General features: G+C 41.5%; 2 protein-coding genes across 6 annotated transcripts in view; one reads left to right on the forward strand and one right to left on the reverse strand.

Moving 5' to 3' along the window:
* Nucleotides 1-21377, reverse strand: part of LOC117603569 (zwei Ig domain protein zig-8) — a 119262-nt gene extending 97885 nt beyond the window's left edge. For all 5 annotated transcript variants that reach the window (XM_034322901.2, XM_034322900.2, XM_034322899.2 and 2 more), the window contains exons 1-2: nt 20038-21377; nt 11704-11829 (exon numbers count right to left, since the gene is read on the reverse strand). In XM_034322901.2, coding sequence (XP_034178792.1) covers nt 11704-11803 — 100 coding nt within the window. In that variant the 5' untranslated portion in view covers nt 11804-11829; nt 20038-21377. The remainder of the gene's footprint in view (nt 1-11703; nt 11830-20037) is intronic.
* On the forward strand, nt 26-2830 carry LOC117603566 (uncharacterized). The gene is made up of 6 exons (XM_034322889.2): nt 26-547; nt 723-979; nt 1103-1372; nt 1448-1581; nt 1652-1817; nt 1903-2830. Exons 2-6 carry the CDS (start codon nt 725-727, stop codon nt 2299-2301), a joined length of 1224 nt encoding a protein of 407 aa, XP_034178780.2. The 5' UTR covers nt 26-547; nt 723-724; the 3' UTR covers nt 2302-2830.
* Nucleotides 21378-22146: the final 769 nt, after the last annotated feature.

The following is a 22146-nucleotide window of genomic DNA, read 5'->3' on the forward strand; positions in this document are numbered from 1 at the left end:
TAGCCACGGAGGTCTAGTGATCTTTGAAACATCTGTAGGTCAGTGAAGCTTCGTGTTTCGTTTATTCATTTACAGAATGTGCGTGTCCTTCGTAAATGGGTGAGAAATTTTTATCTGAACGTGAAGATTTTTTTAAAAATATTATATTGGTTTTACGTGGTTGTGTTGAAAACGACAGAGATTTATTTGCAAATCGACGACACAAAATAAGGGCATTCTCGTGATGGAATAATTTCTAATGAAAACAATTTTATCGCTCTGAAAGCGTGAGACGCGTAGGTAAAACGAGGGTAATTTATTTCTTGATCTAATTTACAGATATTATAATTGATTACCGATAAATTAATAATTTATCAGTAATTTGGTAAATTCATTCATGTTTTTAAAATATTTTGAAGTGTTGTAAGTGAGTCGGGGCAGTGTTGCTTGAAATAGAGAAGGTGTGTATGTGTGAGTGTGGGTGTATCACGGCGATCGAGTGCGATCGCGATAATCACGCATGAAGCAGCTGGACTTGATGCTGCGCAAGTGACTCATCGTAGTGACGGTCAGAATTGCGAAACGTCTTTACTACTCGCTAGATTTGTGTAAAATATACATTTGCCTCTACTACTTATGAAAATACACGTTACATAAGTTTTGATATTTCCTGACGCACCGGGAAGAACGATAATGACTTGTCGAAGAAAATTCACCAATTCCAATTACGATTCCAATTTCAGAAATGGCCGGAAAAGTACTACCATGGTTAAACATCGACTACACCCAGAGAATAATGCGACTAGCAGAGGACGACAATACCTTGCAGGTGACCAATATATTTACCAAAGCGGCCACGGACAAGGGCGACAACTATGGCAGCGACATGAGGAGGGTGACGGTGGAGTTCACCCGTAATAAAGGGAACAAAATGGTGACCGAGAAGAAGTCGATGATCCTCAAACTTGAATCACCCACAGAAGGTGCCCGACGAGTTCTGGTACATTTGTGTTTAATCATTTTCTTTCATGCCGCCCCCATTTTTCACATTCGCAATGTTCGCACATATTATTAGAGCTTCGACAACACCTTTCACAACAGGTGTTTCTGAATGTTTCTTAAGATAAAAAAAACTGAAATCTTCGACACGGAGATCTCTGCCCTAACCGACGCCGTGAAGAAAATGAATCAGTTGTTGGGACCTGAGGAACGTTTCTGCGCGAAAGTTTATGACGTACGATTGGAATCACCGCTGTGTTTGATCCTGGAGGATCTTTCTGTTTTTGGTTTTCGTATGGCCGATCGTTATCTTGGTTTCGACACGGATCACGCGTTAATGGCTCTTAGAAGAATGGCTACGTTTCATGCTGCATCGGTCGCTTTGTGCGAAAAGGTAAGGATCATTCCATGAAAAGGGACGATAGAAAGTAAATTTTACGTTTGCGATTAATTTGGATCGTAATTACAGGAACCGAAATACAAGGAGCGGTATAGAAGAGGTTATTTCGGTATGGAGTATCCAAAGGAGATGCAAATTTTCTTAACCGGCACTTTGAAAGCGATGGCGGATGAAGTGGAGACATGGCCAGAATTTGGAAAACCGTAAGATTGACGAAACGATTAATTTCTTGGGGATACTTCTAAAAACACTGTTAAATTTTGAAATTTACAGCTATGCGGATAAACTTAGGGCGTTTGCACCTAATTCATATCGAAAAGGCAGCGAAATTACAGCGTGGAGGGACAACGAGTTTAACGTGATCAATCATGGGGATTGTTGGGTGAACAACATGTTGTTCCGATATGATGACAATGGAAAACCCATTCAGCATATTTTCGTAAGCGGAAGCAAGATATTAAATTTCAAATTTTAGAAAAACAATAACGACGGTTATTAACCAACCCTTCTAATTGGGATTGCAGGTAGACTTTCAGCTATGTGTATACAGTTCACCTGCGATTGATCTACATTACTTTGCGGCTACTAGCTTAAGCGAAGAACTCTATAAACATAGGAGAGGATTCTTGCTCGAGGAGTACTTAAAAACGTTAACAAGTGTCATGAAGGAACTTGGTTGTAAAACATCACCGCCCACCATGGATGAACTGCAGAGGATTCTGAAAGAGCACGAGACGTACGAATTTCTCTCTGCGGTCATTGTCTTGCCAGTAATACTGTTAGACAAAGAGAACGCAGTGGATATCAGTGAACTATTGCAAGCGGATTGCAAAGAGATCCCTGGTGTCAAGTCAAAAGCCTTCCGGGAGGTGATGAGCAAAAGATTGCCAACATACATGGAAATGGACTTACTCGACCCGTAAGCCTTTTAATATGTTTTAACACGCTCGATGTTGTGTCGTAATTAAATGTTGGCGATGTGTGCGTGTGAAAGAAAGATTTTCGAGAATCGAATTGAATGAGAAGCGATGTCAATTACGTACTCGAGTTTACGTGAGTAGAGGCTGTGTTGAATTGTGATCGATTCGCTCGTTTCAACTCGATAATGAGTTCATCGTGATAGTAAGATACATTGTAATCTGTTCTTTATCGTCTTTAACTGTTTTAACCAAAGTTCAAATGTTTTTTGTAAATCACTTAGACTTAATAGTGACGAGAAGGGGTTTAGAAGGTACAAGCTTAGATTATTTTTTTTTTGTAAGTCCACAAGTCGATAATACTAACTGAGATAAAATAATGTCACCTAACATGCATAATTAACAAAGTATTATTTTAGATGTAAATAAAAGATTTTTGTTGTTAATCGTGTTACTATTTTGAAAGTACAACGAACATTGTTACACGTTGCACAATGAAAGAGAAATAAAAAAATTGAAGATGAGTGAAAATAAACGAAGCGTACTCATGTAACTCGTGATCCTACCAAAAAAAATAAAAGGGACAATTCTAGTACGCTATAATTCACTAGGTAGATTTCGAATGAACTGTACCCGTCCTCTTTTTTTCTCCCATTGCTCATGCTGTCATTGAAACAATCATCGTGTCGCGTGCATAAATCTTTGCGGCTAGGCTAGACGGAAGATTTAAGAGCGAATCGCACTTTCGCGACATGCAAACGAAACGTGCCGCGGTGTTTTGAATAAATGTCCGTGTCACGTTTTCCTCCTGCATACCGCACGACCGTTTCGGTGAAAACAAAGGGAGCCTGGACGATGAAATTGCTGTTGAACATGCGTTGCACAGCGCATACCTATTTTATGGATTAATTGCACCTCTACCAGAGTGAGGTGGGACTGACGTGAATATCCGTGTTGCAGAAGTGGTTCTGCGCTCGGGAAAGTTGCGCGAAATGAGATCAAAGTCCTTAAGTTTCGGTTGAAATCATCTCCTAAACTATTCGTTCAAAAATCAAGAATAATTGAAGAAACGTTTGATAATTACCCTGATTATCTTAATAAATTAGGCGAAACGGAATGTAAAATTAATCGTCAAAGCAAAGGGTTAATAACGATTATCAGATATCGAGGGTAAAATTGAAATCCACTACATAAGGATCGATTCGTACTCGAACGTCGCCGGATATAAACGGACAATTAAATGCGATCGAATGGATCGGCTAATGACCAGAACCGTTCATCCAGATATTCGAATGAAACGTGTACAAAATTCCGTGTAATATTGATCGTGTACGGAGAGATACACATAGACGGTGCACTTAGAGGAGCTACCGGATAACGAGCTTCATTCAAAAAGTGCTTGATTTGCACAAATCACAGTCGATTGTACGACGCATGCAAATCACTTACTTCGAGTTAACGCACGTTTCAATCGGAGGATCCTGGAATCATCCGACCCGCCGATTGCGAATAACGAGGCAATTCTGAATCAAAGAAACGCCTCTTATGTCAACAACCTCGTCGTTTCGCAATAACCAATCATCTCTGTTACAGGTACCGCTGTCTGTTCTCGTAGATATTACAGAAATAAATGAAGAGAGGAAGAACTTCCGACACCGGAAATTGAGCCTCTTTTAACAGATTGGAGAAATAAAAATTGAAATCTAAGTTCTAGCGGAGATAGAGGAAGAGGAGTCTAAGTCCCATCCGTTGCCGATCTTCCGGAAATTTAACTACCCTTTACTTATCTTATTCGAAACACTGTTATCGCACAGCTGGTCGTCAATTAACTTTGTCCAGTTGTTGGTAAACGAATTTTTAATTGAAACGTCGCAGCAGTTCCAATATCTTGACGAAAATCATGACAGATTATAAGCCAGAATATTCTGGGGAGGATAATTCTCGAGCAGGATTTATCAGGCTGGTCATCGACCTCTGTGTCGATCGAGTGTGGCCAGAGGTATTATACGGGATCGTGTGAAAACGCATAGATTCCGTGAACACCGACGGGCATCATGGAGGGACGCGATTAACTCTGAAAGCTAATTAATATCTTCGAAATCTGGAACACGCGTTTCGCCTTTCAATTAAAGCAGAGAGCTCGTGTGTTTGTCCGTGTGCATATTTATGCACGCATCTGTCTAGTTGCTTGTGCACGTGATCCGAAACAAACGATCAAATTAATCATCACAATTGGTATCTTCGATAAGCTTAATTTACTTTTCTTTACACTTATCATTTTTAATGTTACGATTGAGATTTATGTTTCTTAGAAGGCAGGTACTTTGTTTCCGATGATATAACAATTTTTTGTGTTTTTAAGATAATGTGAGATAATAGAGGTAATTAGTTGAGACAGCAATAAAATAATTGCTTTTCGCTGTGATGTGTATTTATATTCGTAATTGGCTTTGCAATTGTTTCTACTAATGACTCGACATAATAATTCGCCATAATCGATAAGAAGCCTCGCGGAAACTTCGTATTTCCGTAGGTTGCGACAAGGTGATAAAGATATATTGCCAATACGGTAAGTAATAGGCAATTTCGATAACAAATAAGTACCATCAGTCAAAGTTCCTCTGCCTTGCTATGCATCGATAAAATGACGGTTTCTGTTGCAATCAGTCATGTCTCTCATCGCGGATATGGCTCGTAAAACGCGACACCTCGACGTACAAATTTTATTAGCCCGTCCAACGTGAATTAATTTACCATACCAACGATGGGACAATAAATTGAACGCTGTTTAGTTGGTGTAGCTAAATGTTATTTAAATCACACCATCAATTACGCATTTATGCCTAAAATTTAATATTTTATACAGGATGTTTTAAGAATTAACCGAATAATTTTTAAAAGATCAAAGTTTCTCTTTCCTGTTCTTCGCCTAGTTATTCTGTCATCACTGTGTTAATGTCAGCAACTGATAAAAAGGAGAAGTTTTCTCTGCTAATCCAATGGAAAATACTGTGAAAGCTTCGTTCCTCGGGGAGTCATCATTTAATCTTTACGCTCGGATGAAAAGTCCGCGGTATGGTTGGTGAACGAAGAAATTAACAGAAGAAAGGGGAATAAGGAGGAGGGAGGTAACGATAGAAAGAGCAAAGAAGAGCAGAAAATTACTGCCATTCTGGTGAAATTGAAGCTCGTGTCAGTGTTCCTCTAACAACTATCGTGACCCCTTCCTCCTTGTCGTACATTTTGTCTCGAGGAAGTGATGCAGTATCACGTGTATAAAAGTAATATCTGCCGTAGCAGTACTAGTCAAAGGGGTGTTCGCGTTTGAGTTATAACGCCACACGGTTCTATCCCGGCATCAGAGTATCTCGAGAGTCGCGACGCCTGCTGCTGCGTCTGTACATATTCTCCGTTTGTATGCACGCTTGTCAGGGACAGAGGGTTGATAAACGCCCGCTGGTCCCACCCCTACGTTTTCAACGGCATCTCCTCCAACGACCCCAGTCATCCTCCACCACGGCCACAATCATCCCAGCGTCGCGGTATTCATAAACTACTCAGACAACGTCTGAAAGTTTGCACCACGAACCGGTGCTGCTCTGATACGGAATAATGGCGACAGGATAGTAATGAAAATTGCACACGTTCACTCGTACTAGTACATTCTGTAACGCCAACTGTCCTATAAGTATTTCGTCCCTGACTACTGTAACATTTGCGCGCCGTCGTTAGGGATGTTTCGTTCCATCGATGGAAAATATTGAAAATATTTCTTTTCTTATTTTATTCAATATTTGAGATCAATTGGACGATGATCAAAGGAAATCGACACGAAACCGGGCCGTCGTCGGCGAAATACTGATTTCGGAGGCGTAGCAGGATAGATGGCTGCGAAAGGGGTAGCCGAAGAGGGGGTTGGACACAGGGGACATGGTAGAATAAATAAACGCCATAATTTACGTTCAACAGTTACGAACGGTTCAATTCGCAATTGGAACCGATCCAACGGGCAGGATGCGATATAGACGAAGGTTTGGCGAGCAGGGACGCGAGGGTGGAAGTTGATAGAGGGGCGAAGGAGAGGGTGAGAAGAGTGAACCAGGAGGCGTTACACGACAAAAGGACAAACAGCTCGTCGCTTCTGTGTACGACGACGAACGTTCCCTGAAATTAATTTAAAAGGCAGTATTTCCTGCTACGGGCTTTACACCTGCATAATCTCATCCCCCCTCCCTCTCTTTCTCTCTCTATACTCGCTATTCGAGGACCGTTCTTCATCCAACACCATCCAGCCCACCTCGTTGCCGGTTGAAAATAAGTGGATTACGTTAACTTGATAAAGCGAGGATCACGTTTTATCGGGTTAAAGAAAACCCTTTCCATCGTTCTCTTCTTCCTTTTATTCCTTCTCCCACGGTCTCTTTATCTCTTATCTCTTCTTTCTATTTTTTCCTGTCCTCCCACGACCCACTACGCATTCTTATTCCTCTCGTGCATTTTAACCCAATCTCATGTCTTTCTCTCGTTTCTCGCCTTATCTAATTTAATTCGAACCCTTTAACCCTTTACCCTTCCATTTGAATAAAGAATAGTCTCGATGTTGGTTGAAATTATTTTTTATCGATAACAGACTAATTTTCTCATTTTCCACTGTGCGGTATCAAACAAAATTTCGAGTGGATTCAAAGAACGTTAATTCAAGTCGCATTATGCGTACTTTGTCAAAATTAGGCGATTCGAAACGTATTCAGCCGACAGTATGGCGCGAGAGACAGCCGAATTGTGTTTTCAACGCATCAAAGCGATAATCACCTGTTTCCCGTAATTCACACCTTTTTGCTCCCGACTTCGCTGGAAACTGCGCTGACAGAGTACGCGTCTACATGCATCGGGACGCTGTAAACGAGATAGCGGGGAAATTAAGCGTACACGGTTTTTGCCAGGTGCGACCGGACCGTTGGTAAATTGAAATTGTTTCGCAAAAAACGTTCGTGCACGGTTTTGTCGCGAGTTTAAACCGAATCACGTAATTTCGGTTCCGATTCAATGCGACCGGCTGACCCGGGCGATGGTTAAAAAGTATCCCGAGAAAGTTAAAGCGACGTTAAGCCGCGATAAATTTTTTCCTCCTAAGCAGGCCGCATCGTAATTTCCCGGTGGGTGTTACGGCGAACCGCGGGACATGTTAATAGCGGAAAAATGAAGGGTCGAAATTGGAGTTGCCGAAAATTTAAACGGTCGCCACGACAGTCGTTTTAATTATCCGCCTTTCGCGCCGCCGAGACTTGTCCCTCGTAATTCGACCGTTTCACGCAATTAAACCGTTCAACCCACCGCCATGGAGCACGCGATTCAACGAGATAATGAATTCTATAAAATCTCACTGACGTCGTGTTTAGAATCTTCGACGATTGAAACGGCTGAGAAATTGGGCCAGAAGTGATCTACAGAATTTCCATTTCCATTATCTGGTTGATACATTCGCCTTATCGTTTTGTTAATTAATTAATTTCCATAGGTCAAAAATATATGATTTTAAAGAATTAGCGGAAAAAATATTTTAACAGAAGATAGTAACAAAAATTTACGTGTCATTTCAATATCGTTGTTTTATTAAAACGTTGCAAACTGTCCAGGGATTTTTCCAAGGAAAATCAAGGGAAAGCTAACCCTTGGTGGAAACATGAAATGTTCCCTTCAAAAGCAACTTAAACTGTTATTTGTTCTCGTTTGACTCGGAAAGGAACACTGCACTGCTCTGGCGTATCTACGACGTTTAATTACAAATGGAATGTTAATGAGGTCTTTTTATACTATTCAAAGCTCTCTTAACAGTTTTAAACATAATGGCTGAGGAAGACAATGAAAGAGCTACCAACAGAACCAGCAACTATTAAAAAGATTATAAACGTTAAATATGGAACATCATCAATTGTTCTCACAATTAAAAAAATTACTGTCGATTGTTTTCTTTTTAAGTACATTTTCGTCGGCTACCAGTACACACATAATATTTTACATAAATTTCAAAACTTACCCCACTTGTATTAATAAATATTTTAAATATACTGGGGTTACTGCATACGTGTAATCTTGTGAAAAAAATGGGGTGCGAATGACTAAAGGTTAATTAATACACAGAATATTACGTAGCTCCATATAAAACCATGACGGTTCATCGGATTTATCGGTAAAAGATATAACCCAACTGTTGGTATCGAAACCTAAACGGCGCGTATAGGGGATGAAATCTTGAAAGCAATAATATTCACACCCTCGTGGGGTCATCGTGCCACTTTTTCGTCGATAATCCTCCCACCAGAATGATCCTGCTTCGTAACAGACCCGCTCTATCTATCCACGTGTCTATAGGGTAGTTTATTATTCATTGGGGTTGCATCCCCAACGTGGATAAACGACGCATTGTATATGCATTAGCCCACACTCTGCCTCTGGCCATCTTTCTGTCTGGCTATCCAACAGAATCCACCTTTTCCCACATTTTATCAACGATCAAAGTTTTCCTAGCTAATTGTCGTTTGGATGTCAAGTGTTAGAGAAATATAATCCGTTCAATCTGTTCTAAACCATAGTCTCGTTATCGAACTATCGTGAGAAATTTCATTGGAAAGAAGCAAACGATTAATACATTTATCTTATCCGATTAACCCCTTCCTCTGTATCTATTTATTGCAAACGACAATTCTTTTCGTACTCGATCTTCGGAATAATCTGGTGGACGAATCTTAATGATACTTCTTGCTGTTCTAGCTTGCGTGCTTCTTTCCAGGAAGAACGTTATTTACGACACGTTTTTCGGCCTGGATAATGAATGAATCCTTTGCGAAAATTGAAAGAGAGAAACAACCGCAGCTTTTTCTGTCATCGTTTGAATCGAAGCCGCGGGGCCAGATAAGAAGCGGAGCGATTAATCACGAATTTCTGTCCCGGACAATCGGAGCACGAAATACAAGCGGAACAAAAGGAATCAGGGCTGCCTCGTATGAATAAAATAACCATTAATTCCATCCGGTCCGCGGTGCCGAGTGATAAAATTCGCGGCAGACGAGACACCGTTTCTAGGATTTCCAAACGAATCCCTCTTGTCGCGCTGGAAAACGGAACGAAGTCAACGAATCCCGCGTCTGTTTCAATTCCTTCTCATCAAGCGACACGTTTCCCGTAGAACTTCCTTATCCCAGTCGCGAAGTTGTCTCCGAAAAGGCACTTCAGTCTTATTACTTCGTCCCTTGATGGAAAATAATGTTTCAAAAAAGACTCTGGATAGTAATTAGAGTAAGTGGTTCATTTCCAAGATACGGAAACTCTGTTACTCTTTAATGGGGTAAACTGCAAAATTTCTATACACCGAGGGTTGAATTGAAACTATGAATGGCAAAGTGGATGAATTAACGAGACTGTCGCATGTGAAAGAACAGCCAATATTGTATAGAAATGCAAGAAAGAATGCGAGTGTAATTTTCAAACAACCAGGAGAACTAATATCGTCATTGTTCCAAAAAGTGCGCGTATAGTTTCGAAAACAACCATGGGAACAATACACGAACGATCTTGCGAACTCTTGTAAAAATTGCTGCGGAATATGTAAATGCCCGATACGAGTTCGCGAGCAAGAGTACAGGATGAAAACGGCCGGTAACGGTATGCGGAACGCGAGCAAGAATTTTCTTTCGACTTGACGACGATTCCCTTCAAACGTTGTTGTTCCCGTAACTTTTTTCTCTCTCTCTTTGCTCGTAGCTCGAAGCAATCTCCGTCGAAGCAGCCGCTGGCAAAACAATAGTTTCGACCAGTAATCCACCGACTGTGTTTTAATCTGAAAGAAGCCTGGTACGCCGCTGATTGCATTGCATAGTAATCTTAGTTTTTACCCGTGCACCGGGATTGGCGGGGAGACTGGAACTCCTCCACCGTGCAACCTGCACCAACTGATATTGGGGTCACGTTCCCTGAGAGGCACATTATACACGCCATCGCGTATAATCGGCCGACAATAAGGACAGCAAACGAATCCGGTGCAATCGGGGAAAAAGCACGGGATAATATCTGATAGAAACGGGAAGTTTGATTAATCGTCTGTCGAAGCGAGGCTTAAGCTGCACTCCATGTATCGGGGGACTTTCTGCTTTGGACACGATTTTATTAATGAACGATGGATAATGTGGTTATTTATTGCCGAAACGAAGCTAAATTTCAACGGTATCAAAAATTTGAAATCATCGGACTTTCAGAATTTAAAAGAAAAAAATTTCTTCATTTCTAATTAACTATTTGGAATGAATATTCTGCACACCAATGATACCAGCGCAGAAATTCTCTTTGGGAAATTAAATAAAAAAGAAAAGGCAAACGCGTAGGTAGGTAGTTGCTTAGCAAGCGTGCTTTCGAGAAATACTTATTCCTTGGATAAAGAAACCGTGAGAGACCAACGAACGCTCGGGATATTGCTTTTTTTTTTCTTTCTCGAACGTAATCAAGGCGCAAGTGGCACTCGAAGAACTAGACGACACGAGCACCTTAACAGAAAACTCGATGTCGGTACACGGCAGAGGAAAAAGGCTTGTCCGTTCGGGTCCATGCATCGATATCGGTTTTCAATGAAACGGAAACTAGGAGAACTTGCTGCGAAATTTTCGTCCATTAAACGCGATGACGAACACGCAATGGAATTTATCGCGTTCCCCTTTCGATTTTAACGGCCAGCTTGAGGGTCCTTCCGGTCTCATTTCGCGTATAGCCATTTATATAAAGGGTGGTATAGATAACGCGATATTACTATCTAGGGGATGATTCTACGTATAAAAATAAGTTTAGAAAATAAAAAGAATCGAATAATAGAATTTGTCATCTACCATGATTGCCGGTATTGAATTCAATGATTTCATTCACAATATGTAAAAATAAAAAAAAAGAATCAGGAAGATTTATTAAAGCAAAGGGATTCTGGAAAGATCGACGATTGGAAATGGAAAATCACTTGGTTTCGTTGGCGGAAACGCAATCGATGGAATTGGCCCTGCCGATATCTGACACGTGAATGGTACACGAGCGGTTTGGAAATAAAATTCGGAGAATCGGTGAACCGATGCGGTTAGGCGGACCAAATTGCAACAATTGTAGCATATTTAATGGAAATGAACGCAAACTTTAATCGTTATTCGCGAAACGTTCCGTTAATCGTACAAACAGTATATATTTCTGATTGCACGGACAATATTAGTTTCATTAGTTCGTTTGATGAACTTTATTTTAATGATTCTTCGCAACGGTACACTCGTGGAAACATTTGACCCAGTTTCAGAATCGTAGAAGAATATTCACACGAGTATAATTGTTAAATATTCAATTCGACGTGTTGGTTCAGAAGATTGAAAAAGAAAAACTCACCGGTGCTTTTCGCCGTTGGGGATGCTGAGGGTTGCGCGTGGAGGATATGGGTGCCTCCTAGGAGTGCCAGAACGATGGGAAAAAACTTCATACTGCTCATCGTTGCGTTGCTATTCCATGGAATTTCTGAAAAAAGAAGAAATAAGAGAAATGAAATATACCGTCATGGCAGGAGTGTGACTTTTAAAACGAGATAAAAGTTGCCTGGGTAAAATTTCACTCGTAGAATTAACAAACTACGGAAAGGTATAGTTTCAACGTGTCACGTTTCCCTTAATAACATCCCTAACAGAGTTTAAGGGCGACCATAAGTCAGGATCACTGCGAGCCAAGCCCTTGTTCATTTCCCGAATTCGTTCAGGGACGTGGCGGGTTCTTCGAACAGTAAACCTCTATCTCCGTAGCTCAGAAACCCTTTTCCGTCCCTGGAGTCCGTGCCTGGTTCTCCGACAAGCAACCAGCCCGATTTCTCGAGCAGCATTAATATGCTTCAGCCAGCCCCATCCACGCTTCGTTACGTAGCTTCTTAGGTCTGATAAGGCGCGGTAGGAGCGACAGGGATGCTCCTTGGCTCGAGCAAATCTATTTTAAATTCTCCAGGCCGCCTGCCCTCCAACCCCTCCGAGCCCCGTTGCACGAACGGTATGGTGTTTTCATCGGCGTTGGTCCCGTGGCATATTAATTTCCGATAAATCAAACCCCTACCCGCAACCAACCCCCTACCCTTATCGAAGCTTCCCAGCGTCAAGCCACAGCGATCCGATCGCTGTATCAGAATCTCATTTAGCGGAGAAACGTTCGCTACTGCTGCTTTATTTTCCTCAAATTTATTCTTTTTCTTTCTTTTTTACGGTGGAAGATAGAAGAAACGTATTGGAGAGTAATTGACTTTCGAGCAAGTAAGATAATCGATGAAGATGTTTTTAAGAATTATGTTGCGTAAATAATTTCTTATTAGCGTTACGTCGATCAGGGCTTTCAAAATGAAAATTTATGTAGAAAATTTTAAATATTTATAGTCGGATATCCGGTTGGTTATAGGAGGATTGATCGTAGAGAAACGAAGGGATGGGGAGCAATGTAAAGGTTGAATTTAGTAATCTCCTTGTAAGATTCCCGGAATCTCATTTATCCAGGCTACGATTCGATTGACGAGAGGGTTGGCTAGGGGTGGAATTTCCGTCATGCGGCGAAAAGTGTTCGGTTAATGCGGCATCGCGATCAAAGAAGTCGATGAAATCGATCCGTGATCATAAATCATGGCCAGGGGGCGGGGAAAATAAATGTCCTGTCTGACTGGCGTTGAAAGAGGCAGGAACAATTTACGATTAACTTGTGTGACGTATCGAACGAGCCGAGTGAGAATAAATCTCTCGTCATTCGAGAAACCTTCCTTCCCACGCTCTTAGAAAGCAACGCTTCCATCGGTTGGATAAAGAGAATTCATGATTAACGACGGTACTTCGAGTGAACCGTTTAATCGCGTAATCAACGAGCACACACACGAAGAAATTTACGCTAACACCTTGGTAACCAAGTTAATTCCGACGGAAGTTACTAGTGCACCATGCTATAGACAACGTCGAGTACCTTTTACCAACCGCTTTGTTATCGTTTTATACGCGCGGAACTTGCTCGCGAAACTACCCTCCGCTGGTGGGAATAGCTTTTCCTTGTTGATCGATGTTTATTGAACCTCATCTACAAGTTCCGCGTGACAATTTATTAAAAATTCTCAAATTCAACCTTCCAATCCTTATGCTATTATTAGCCAACCCGTATCTAAGATCGAAAATCTTATATAACATTTAGACTTTGTCACTTTTGTACAAACCAAATGGTAAGAGTTATCGACAAAATTCTTGCGCCATTGGGTTTAGTGGGTCAAAATCTCAACGAATGGTCGAAAAAAAATTTTGTTTTTCCCGGTCTGACCGGATCTAGTTCACTTTAGCTTGTTAAAAGGCGACTAAAAATTCATTGAAACCAACACCAGGGTATTCTTCGAAGATTGTAGAGGTCACAGGTATTGAACGAGCTGAGAACTCGCGTTCGAGCACACAATGCATTCTGAAAACAGCGAGGCTTGGAATACGCACGAGCTACGTGGCACCCGCGAATTCGAGCAGCCGTGAATAGAAGCTTCGAGGCGTGCATTTTTGTAAAATATTCATGAGTACGCGAGTCGTAAAGCGTAACCGGCCTCGTATTATGACTCTCAAGGAGGAAAAGTCACGACAGTTTCACCCTTCGAGGGAACGCAACGGTTTTCAAACTGATGCAACGTCAAGTCCTCACCCTTAAGCAACAGACAACCCTCGAGACTGCTGCGTTTACACGTAACGAGAGCAGGCACGCGTGTATATGTTGGAAGGAATAAAAGAATGAAGAGGTGAAATTCGAGAACCATGGTTACGTATCGTGCCACCGTGTAAGCTGCAGAAGCACGGCCACGTTTTCCATCTCGTTTCAACGAGATCGCTCGTACGCCACGGGATACGTAAGACTAAATGGAACCGTTTTTCCTAGTAATTTCACGGTGCCACTGCGTTAAACGGCGTAATCCGCGCGATTCGATACTCGCCCGACTTGCAGTTTCGCGCAGATCGATGTTTAAATGGGAACAATCGATGCCATTATCAGGGGGATGAATTTGCGACGAATGGCTAATTTGCGGAAGTGAAATCTGCCGTGCTTCGGCACGGTTCGTGTATCGTTCAGATTTATTTGTCGGAATAAAATTCAATCCTGATTGAAAGTTTTAATAGACTGAGTAATTGATTCGTGGAAAGATAAACATCGAATAATTTGTTTTACAAAATTTGTATTCAGAGTCGAAGATGTGATAATTAAATTATTGTACGTTTCTAAATAGAGTTTCTCAAATTTGCATATCCTACAATATCTTATGAATTCGTGTCTCGTTCTAAGAACATGCTCGTGGTGTCCTGCTTTCGCAACCCTTGCTGTGTTGAGTTAATCTTTAGCTTTGTTCCATAAATACCAGTCACCGTATCGTTTTCCTGTTTCGAAATTATACTCTCCGCGTTGTTTGCTTTCCATGCACTGTGCTAACAATGTACACCGCCTCGAGCCAGTGTCATACCGATGTATCGCGTGTCTGAATGTACATTTGAGTTTGTGCAAACATGCAATTTCCTCTTACAACGGTAAAAATCAACATCGGACTTAGAATTAGTTCGTTCAACGGTACGCGTTTAATTTTCATTATCTTCGGCATGGTACACGAGAAGAATCATACGAATGAACATTTAAGAAACAGATACGACAATAACCTTTGCAGTCTTTCAGTCTCACCAATTTGCAACTCAATATCCCAAGTTTCTATGAATATTCTGTATGAATATTTATAACATGGAAAATCACCTAAATGAAATGCAGATTTTATAGCATACGTGGAGGATGCATAATTACTTCTTTCGAAGCTTTCCTGGAGTTATAGAGACTCTACATTTTTTAAATTAAGAATGCTTTAGTTATCGATGAAAATATCCAACGAACACAGAGAAAAATTTCCTGTCTGGGAAAAAGGAGGAGTAATGACAATTCGTTATTTTTTTTTTTTTTTTTCGAAAGGGAACAGCGTCAATTTATCGTTTCCCTTTCGGACGCACACAGCTTCGGTTGATATATTTACAGTTCAACCGAAAAAAATAGGTCCACAAATATTTCGTGGACAGTTGTTTTACTGTTCAGCCATCTTGCAGGTACAAATTTTGATAAATAAATTGATATTTGCAACGTGTCAAAGGATTATTTCGGCCGAATATTAGTCGATCTGTGTCATAGGATTTCTTACACGATCTATATAGGCGTGTATGCAATGAAAAGCAATGTAACACGTTTTCCATGCTTTCCTCGGGCTCGTAAGTCTGTCAAATATATCCGGTTTATTACACTTTTGCCCCATATATCAACACCGATAACCATTAGCGCCATTTTTCTGCTACCCCGTTGAATAATATGCGATAATAAATAGTTCTCAGCCGATCGAACGAGTTTGCGAGGTACTTTTCCGGTTTTGATCGATTCCGAATGGAAAGTCCTCAAAGACATCGATGGAAACAGAAGGAAAAATTTCATCCATATTTCTCCGGACGTTTATTTTCACGCGTAGGGAAAATTCTACTGAATGACATTATTCGTTACCGATCAAGACCGATGTTTGTCGGTTCGCTTAATGTCACACGAATACAAACGAATTGGAACCCTTGAAACTTCAGGATCATTCGGTTCTTTAATGCTTGCATTTAGTGCTTCAAAAAGAAATACGAGATAAAAGATTTACCTTGATCCCTTACAGTCATCCTTCGGATTAATATTGTTGAAAAGCTGCTTAAGTAGAATCCAGACTTAAGTACACTCGCAGAGTACCGGTAATATTTGTTCAGTTCTCTTAAGTATTTAGAAAGACCTCATAATCATTCCAGAAAATGTACATCAGAACGCGACACGACTAATTAGTCGGAAAAACGAATATGAAATCTGTGCGCAGGTATGAATGTTAAGTGTAGCACAACTCGGTCGCTGTTAATAATACACGTTGTAACGTGTCTCTTGTTGCAAGTGCAACGGCATTAGTCCCCCGCGTCGTGCATTAATCCACTTCAAAGTGGAAAGGACGACGTCACGCGCAGAGTTTCACAGGATGACGTATTGTTTCCCTAAAATATAGGATTCCCATTGATCAGTCGGCGTTCACTTAGCGGAGTTTCGTCTTTGCATACGGCCATTGTCTGTCCCGGCTACCGTGCACCACTAATGGGGTATTCGCGAGCCGAAATACCCCGGTCGCATGACAAATCTACTAATCGGCCTTCCCTACGAAACGCGCGGAATCGTTATGCTAGCGCGAGCCCATGACTGATTAATCTGACCCGCTTGCGGCCTACTGCTTTCCTGAATATCGAACGGAAACGGGATTATACATTCCGCAAACGATTTCCATGCTTTCGTGTTGAAATAATAACAGATCAATGGTCCCGCTGATTGTCATAATTTTTTCATTCACTCAAATCGCTTCGAGCTTTCGATGAACAGTCAAGAAGCACGCGACACGTGTTTAGCTGCTGGAGAAGTTTTAATTTACTTTGTTCGAAATCAATGAAATTTTCTGCCAATGATGCATACTGATTAACGTTTCCCGTTCATACATATTCGATCGGATTCCGACGCGTAACAGATTCGACAAAATATTCACGGGGGGTGTTACATTTACAATTGTTACTGAACGATTCGTGTTTTCGAAATGAATTGAAATCGGTGCGCGGTGTATCGAAATGCGAGGAACGGTAACGTTTGCCAGAACGATTCCGAAAGACTTTAATTTGAATTTACACGGTTCAGATTGCTTATGCTCGCGTGGCAAGGATCCAGGTCGCGGTGAATTCTCAAAAGTCCGAGGGCGTGTTCTCGAAACTTTTGCGCATTCCCAACAGTTTCTTTCCCATTCTCGAAAACCGTTCTTAAAAGTTTTCCAGCAACCCACTCCCGGCCTGATCTTGATATATTTCCACGCGAAATTTCAACTTGTGTTTCACCCCGGATTTTCCAATTATTCCATTTCCCATCAGATATACGGGTATCTTCGTTGCCGATCTAGGAAGCAACGTGACATAATTTTCCCACGTAATAAATTCACCTATATCTCGAATATTTGTATCAATAACCATGTGTCATCATGTATCATCCAGATCGCTATTCCGCCGATAAGCTGCCTTATATCGTGTTCGAATAGCGCACGTCTTTACTGCTAGTTTCAATTAATCTTGCAAACGTATCAGATCGCTGTAAATCAAGCTGATCGTTCGGCCTTATAAACGAACATCGTTAATTTATACATTCGCAACAAATATATATGCAAAACATTCTAAATATTAGAACTTCGATTAGTATCAAGGTTCACGATTGCCTAGGAGGGTTGATTAGGTCCAGACTAAATAATCTACAATTTTTTTAATAATCCAGAAATGTAGGTTAAATTCGAAGTTAATTTCTGTCACGAACCCTTATTTCGAGAGGCAAGCTGCACCCTTTTGCGATCTTATCGATGAATAATTAGACACCGTATATAGTACACGCTTAATTACCTGGTAACATGGTGAATATTTATCGAACATGTTACGAGGCAATTAGTTGTACACCGATAAGATTACAACTGAGTGCATCAGCATGTCTGGCGAAAGGAAAGGTACCCGGGAGAAATTACTTGGTCCAGGTCGAACGATGACAAATGTCTGTCAGCAGTGGAAGGCTGGAAAACTCATTAACCGGGAGCAGCCGGTTGATGACTTCCAGTACTATCACTATTATCGGAAGCATTCGAGTTCAACTGCGTTCGAGCATCCTAGGTGTCGACCTACTCTGTACACAAGCATAACTACTTCCTCTCGTCCTTTTGTTCAACCGTGCTGTTTCCTCGACCCTGCTCTCGTTGCTCATCCCTTCGTTCTTCCATCAATCATTTCAATTTTGCCCAGGATTCACCCATTATACTCGAGTTTCTGTCCCCCTCCACCCTTATTCCCTCCGTTCCGACTGAATCTTCGATGCTGGGAAACGCGAGAAACTCTACCAGCCAACTATTCGTCCAATAAAATTTTCCCCTACTTGATCGCGAGCAAGGAAATTCGAGATTTACGCGATACACCGGGTGTCATCGAATAGAAATCTTTCAATTACAACTGTGCAAAGCATTCCATATGTCAACGTCATCGTCGACTGTAATTAAAATTCCGTTCGAAATAAGCTTCAAGCGATTATCGAGTTCTTGTAACTCGCGATTACAACGTCCATTGGAAAGTTCGTCCCGGGATAATAAGGAAACTGGGAGTGCAGATTAAGAGGATTCAAACTCTTTCCATCGTAGGGTCAATATTCCTTCGCGACAAGTTCGTTAACGATCTCGTGGTTGCTAAGTTCATTCACGGGGCATCGTTACAATTTAATACGAAGGATAAAATGATATCGTTGATAAATGATCGAAACATTCGCTCGGGAAATAACATGGAAAAGGTTTAGATTGAAATGCAAACCCGAATCAGCAAAGCTTTAAAACTCTCTCTCTGACGCGTATCAAACGTAAACGTTTTTGATTCTGCTTCACAGCAAATTACGTGCTGTTTAACCGGTCGATTTCGATGCCAGTGCACGTTCATGAAATATTGCAAAAATTTTACGACAGAAACACTCGGGGGCTGGCTCGTATATTTACATTTCGAACCAGAAGCGAAGTTACTGTTTCGATAAATTTTGCAGATGATGTAGACGCAATTTCGTCACACGAATGTACTGTAAATATTTGTCGAACGTTTCACATTCGAGGGCTTCCGGTTCGATTCATTCTACAATAAACACGGCCGTCGCATTTTGTATTCTATAATTTTTATCAAACACCGGGCTTCATTAATCTCGGCTTATACCGAACCCGTCGTTTGATAACCTGATTCATTTTTCGGTTTATCTTTCTCGACCAAAGATCCGAATTTATAAATCGCTCGGTTGCATGCGAGCGAAAGTAATTAAAGTACCAAAGTGTTGGTGAACGAATAAATTTAACGGGGCATTGTCTAAGCAAACTAATAACGCGAGTTAAAGTACTGGTAAATTTGCTCGGGAAAGAAAACCGAGTGAAATTTTAATAAAGCCTTTCAGAAATCCGACCATTCCATCTTTGAATTTTTCAACAAACGAAATCGACTTCGTTTGAAATTGTTTAATCTTGTATCAAATTTTCATCCGGTATGCTTTTATCCAGAAATTGTTACGCCTCGATTCAACCTCTCGTGGATGCGATGCAGTCTGGCGAAACTTTGTACATCGCGGGACAGACACACCAAAATGGAGTCGGTACAAGACAGCGTCGAAATTTCGCTTCACAAGTGTCATTCACGAACAAGAATGCATCGTAACACGTACGAGAGTCGTTGCAGTAACCACGGAAGTTAACCCTTTCATGTCTATGATTCTAACGAAACACTTACTATGGACCAAGGAACCGTATATGCATTTAGATGAAACCGTAGGACTCATTGGTGCGTCCCACCGCAGTAAAGTGTTTAGTGTAATTTTCGCAAATTTCGAAATAGTTGAACCCTTTGAGACAGAGACAAGAGCGACGGAATAGATTTTCAGAAACTTTTCATTCTCAAATGACGAACAATTAACTTTATAATTAACCTAACTTTGCTGAAGTAAAAATTTATAATCAAAGCAGTAGCAACTTGAAATAAAGTTAGAAAAAGTAATGTCGCGGTAGATTAGCGAAGATTTGATTGCGAATAAAAATTCATCACAAAGTGGTTTGAAACTCACCCTTTAAGAAGATCGTGTTTCCTTTGTTCGTGTACACCAGGCGTGGCGTGAAACACTGCGTAGAGAAGATAGACAATGGCACGAAATCAAGCGATTGCGAGAAGAACTCGATCCGTGCACTCAACGCGATCTCTTCTTTTCCTCTTAAAAACACCTCTTATCACTTCGTTGATCAGATCACCCTCGAGAGGCTTGTTTGCCGTTTTATCCTGTTCACGCACTTTCACGGTTCACCGACGCGACGTTTACTCGCGTGAACTACGAGCGGAACGAGACGCTACTTCACAGTGAACACGCGCGACATTCGAGCGGGGCGGAGTTCATGCGACACTTTTCTAAGACGAGGTAATTTTTCTCCGACGACACTCGCTGTAATTACGCTCGCGGACTGAAACCGAAAGAAATATCGCCTGTCCTAGAAGACGAGGAAAGAAACTATTATTTCTGAATCGATTCGAGATCGTTCACTGTAATATCCGCGCACTTCAACTCCCTCGCGCGACGTTTATCGTAGATCTAGGAATCGATACGTGGAATTTCGCGCTTTCAGCGCCATGTTCAAGCGATCAACCACCGCGCGTCGACGTCGCGAAACAACGGCTCGAGTATAACGCGATTACGCGACTCCAAAGTTTTCCCTGGAAGATCCCGCTTGTTACGACGCCGAGATGTATCGTTGAATATTCAGAAACGAAGTGATCTTGTCCGATAGACGTTGTACCCGCTTCCATTCAACCGTGCACTTATTCGAGTAACGCGACACGCACAGTGAGGTTATATACGCGTGTGGAAGCACGGCACAGTTTCGTCTTTGTAATATTATCCACTCGGTTTGACGAACAACAACACAATGACGCCTCAGGGAACGACACGAAGAAGAAAGAGCGGGAGCAGCTAGACGAGTCGTGATTACTGTTTACAAAACGAAGGTATGCGAGGCTCCGGTATATCCGCTGAGTGTTTTTGCTTCGACACGGCCGACAACCTTCGACGGGACTCGCGCTATTCAGTCGTGTTTGTGCATTCCTCGTGGATCGTTCGAGGTAACCGTGTCACCGAACTTTTCCATCTTCTTCACATAGTGTCGGAACGCGTTCTTTCGCGACGTCCGCTCGCGATGATCGGTCGTTTCTTTCGTCGGACGATCATATCACGTACGATAGACAATCCGTGTGTGAAAGTGAGTACGCGTTACACAATGTACGTGGCGAGATCTGTTGTCGCCGCGAAAAGGGGACGAAAGCGTGGCGGAATTTTACCGGGGACGGAATCTCTTTCCCTTTCCTCGAAAAGTAGTCGCACCTTTGGCGGGGGATGCGCGCGCGAAACCACCACGAGTGATGCTGGGCTCGGACTGGAGCCTCCGGCGCGGCGCTAGCATCGCGACGACTCGAGCCAAAGCAAAATCGTCACCCCGCGCCTCGCCTCCTCCAACCTCCCGGTGTCCACCACCCTGATCGGCCACAGGGTGGAAACAGTGGCGGAGAATAGGGGTAAGTCACCCTACACCAATTTCTCTTATTTGATTTTATATGTATAATATTGCGTTTCGACGTCTGCGATAATTTTTTAAGATTTCATAGCGTTTGTATTTGTCTAGAACTAAGATGAAATAATTGCGTACAAAATTTTAATAACAATCTCACAAAACTAGATTTCACATTTTGAAAATTTTCAATTTTTATTGTGCCTGTAACATTTTTTAATATTTCTCGCAATTTAAACCATTTAGAGTTTATTGCAAAATCTTGCTGGTTCTTAAGATTTCAAAAGCAGACCTCAAAAGTATATAAGTAAGCTAAAACTAAACTAACTTTCCACCGGAGAGTTGAACTTAAAATTAAAGTTTAAAGACTTATAACTTCCTAACGTGCTTCGTTGCTTGATCCCGTGGGCAAGGATACTTAACCCGATGGCTTCTATCTTGAAAATATACGAAAATAGAACGGTCTCTAAACAATAACGCCCGTTGAACGTGATAAACACGCACGTTTTCAATAATGAACCGGTCAAATAAATGTACCTATATAGAGTTCGAACGGTAGTTATCAGTACTTCAATTCCGAGGCAGATCAAACATTTGTATAATATATTTATCGGCTGAACAAT

This window comes from Osmia lignaria, chromosome 4 (genome assembly GCF_051020975.1).
Source record: "Osmia lignaria lignaria isolate PbOS001 chromosome 4, iyOsmLign1, whole genome shotgun sequence".
Classification (NCBI taxonomy): Eukaryota; Metazoa; Arthropoda; class Insecta; order Hymenoptera; family Megachilidae; genus Osmia; species Osmia lignaria.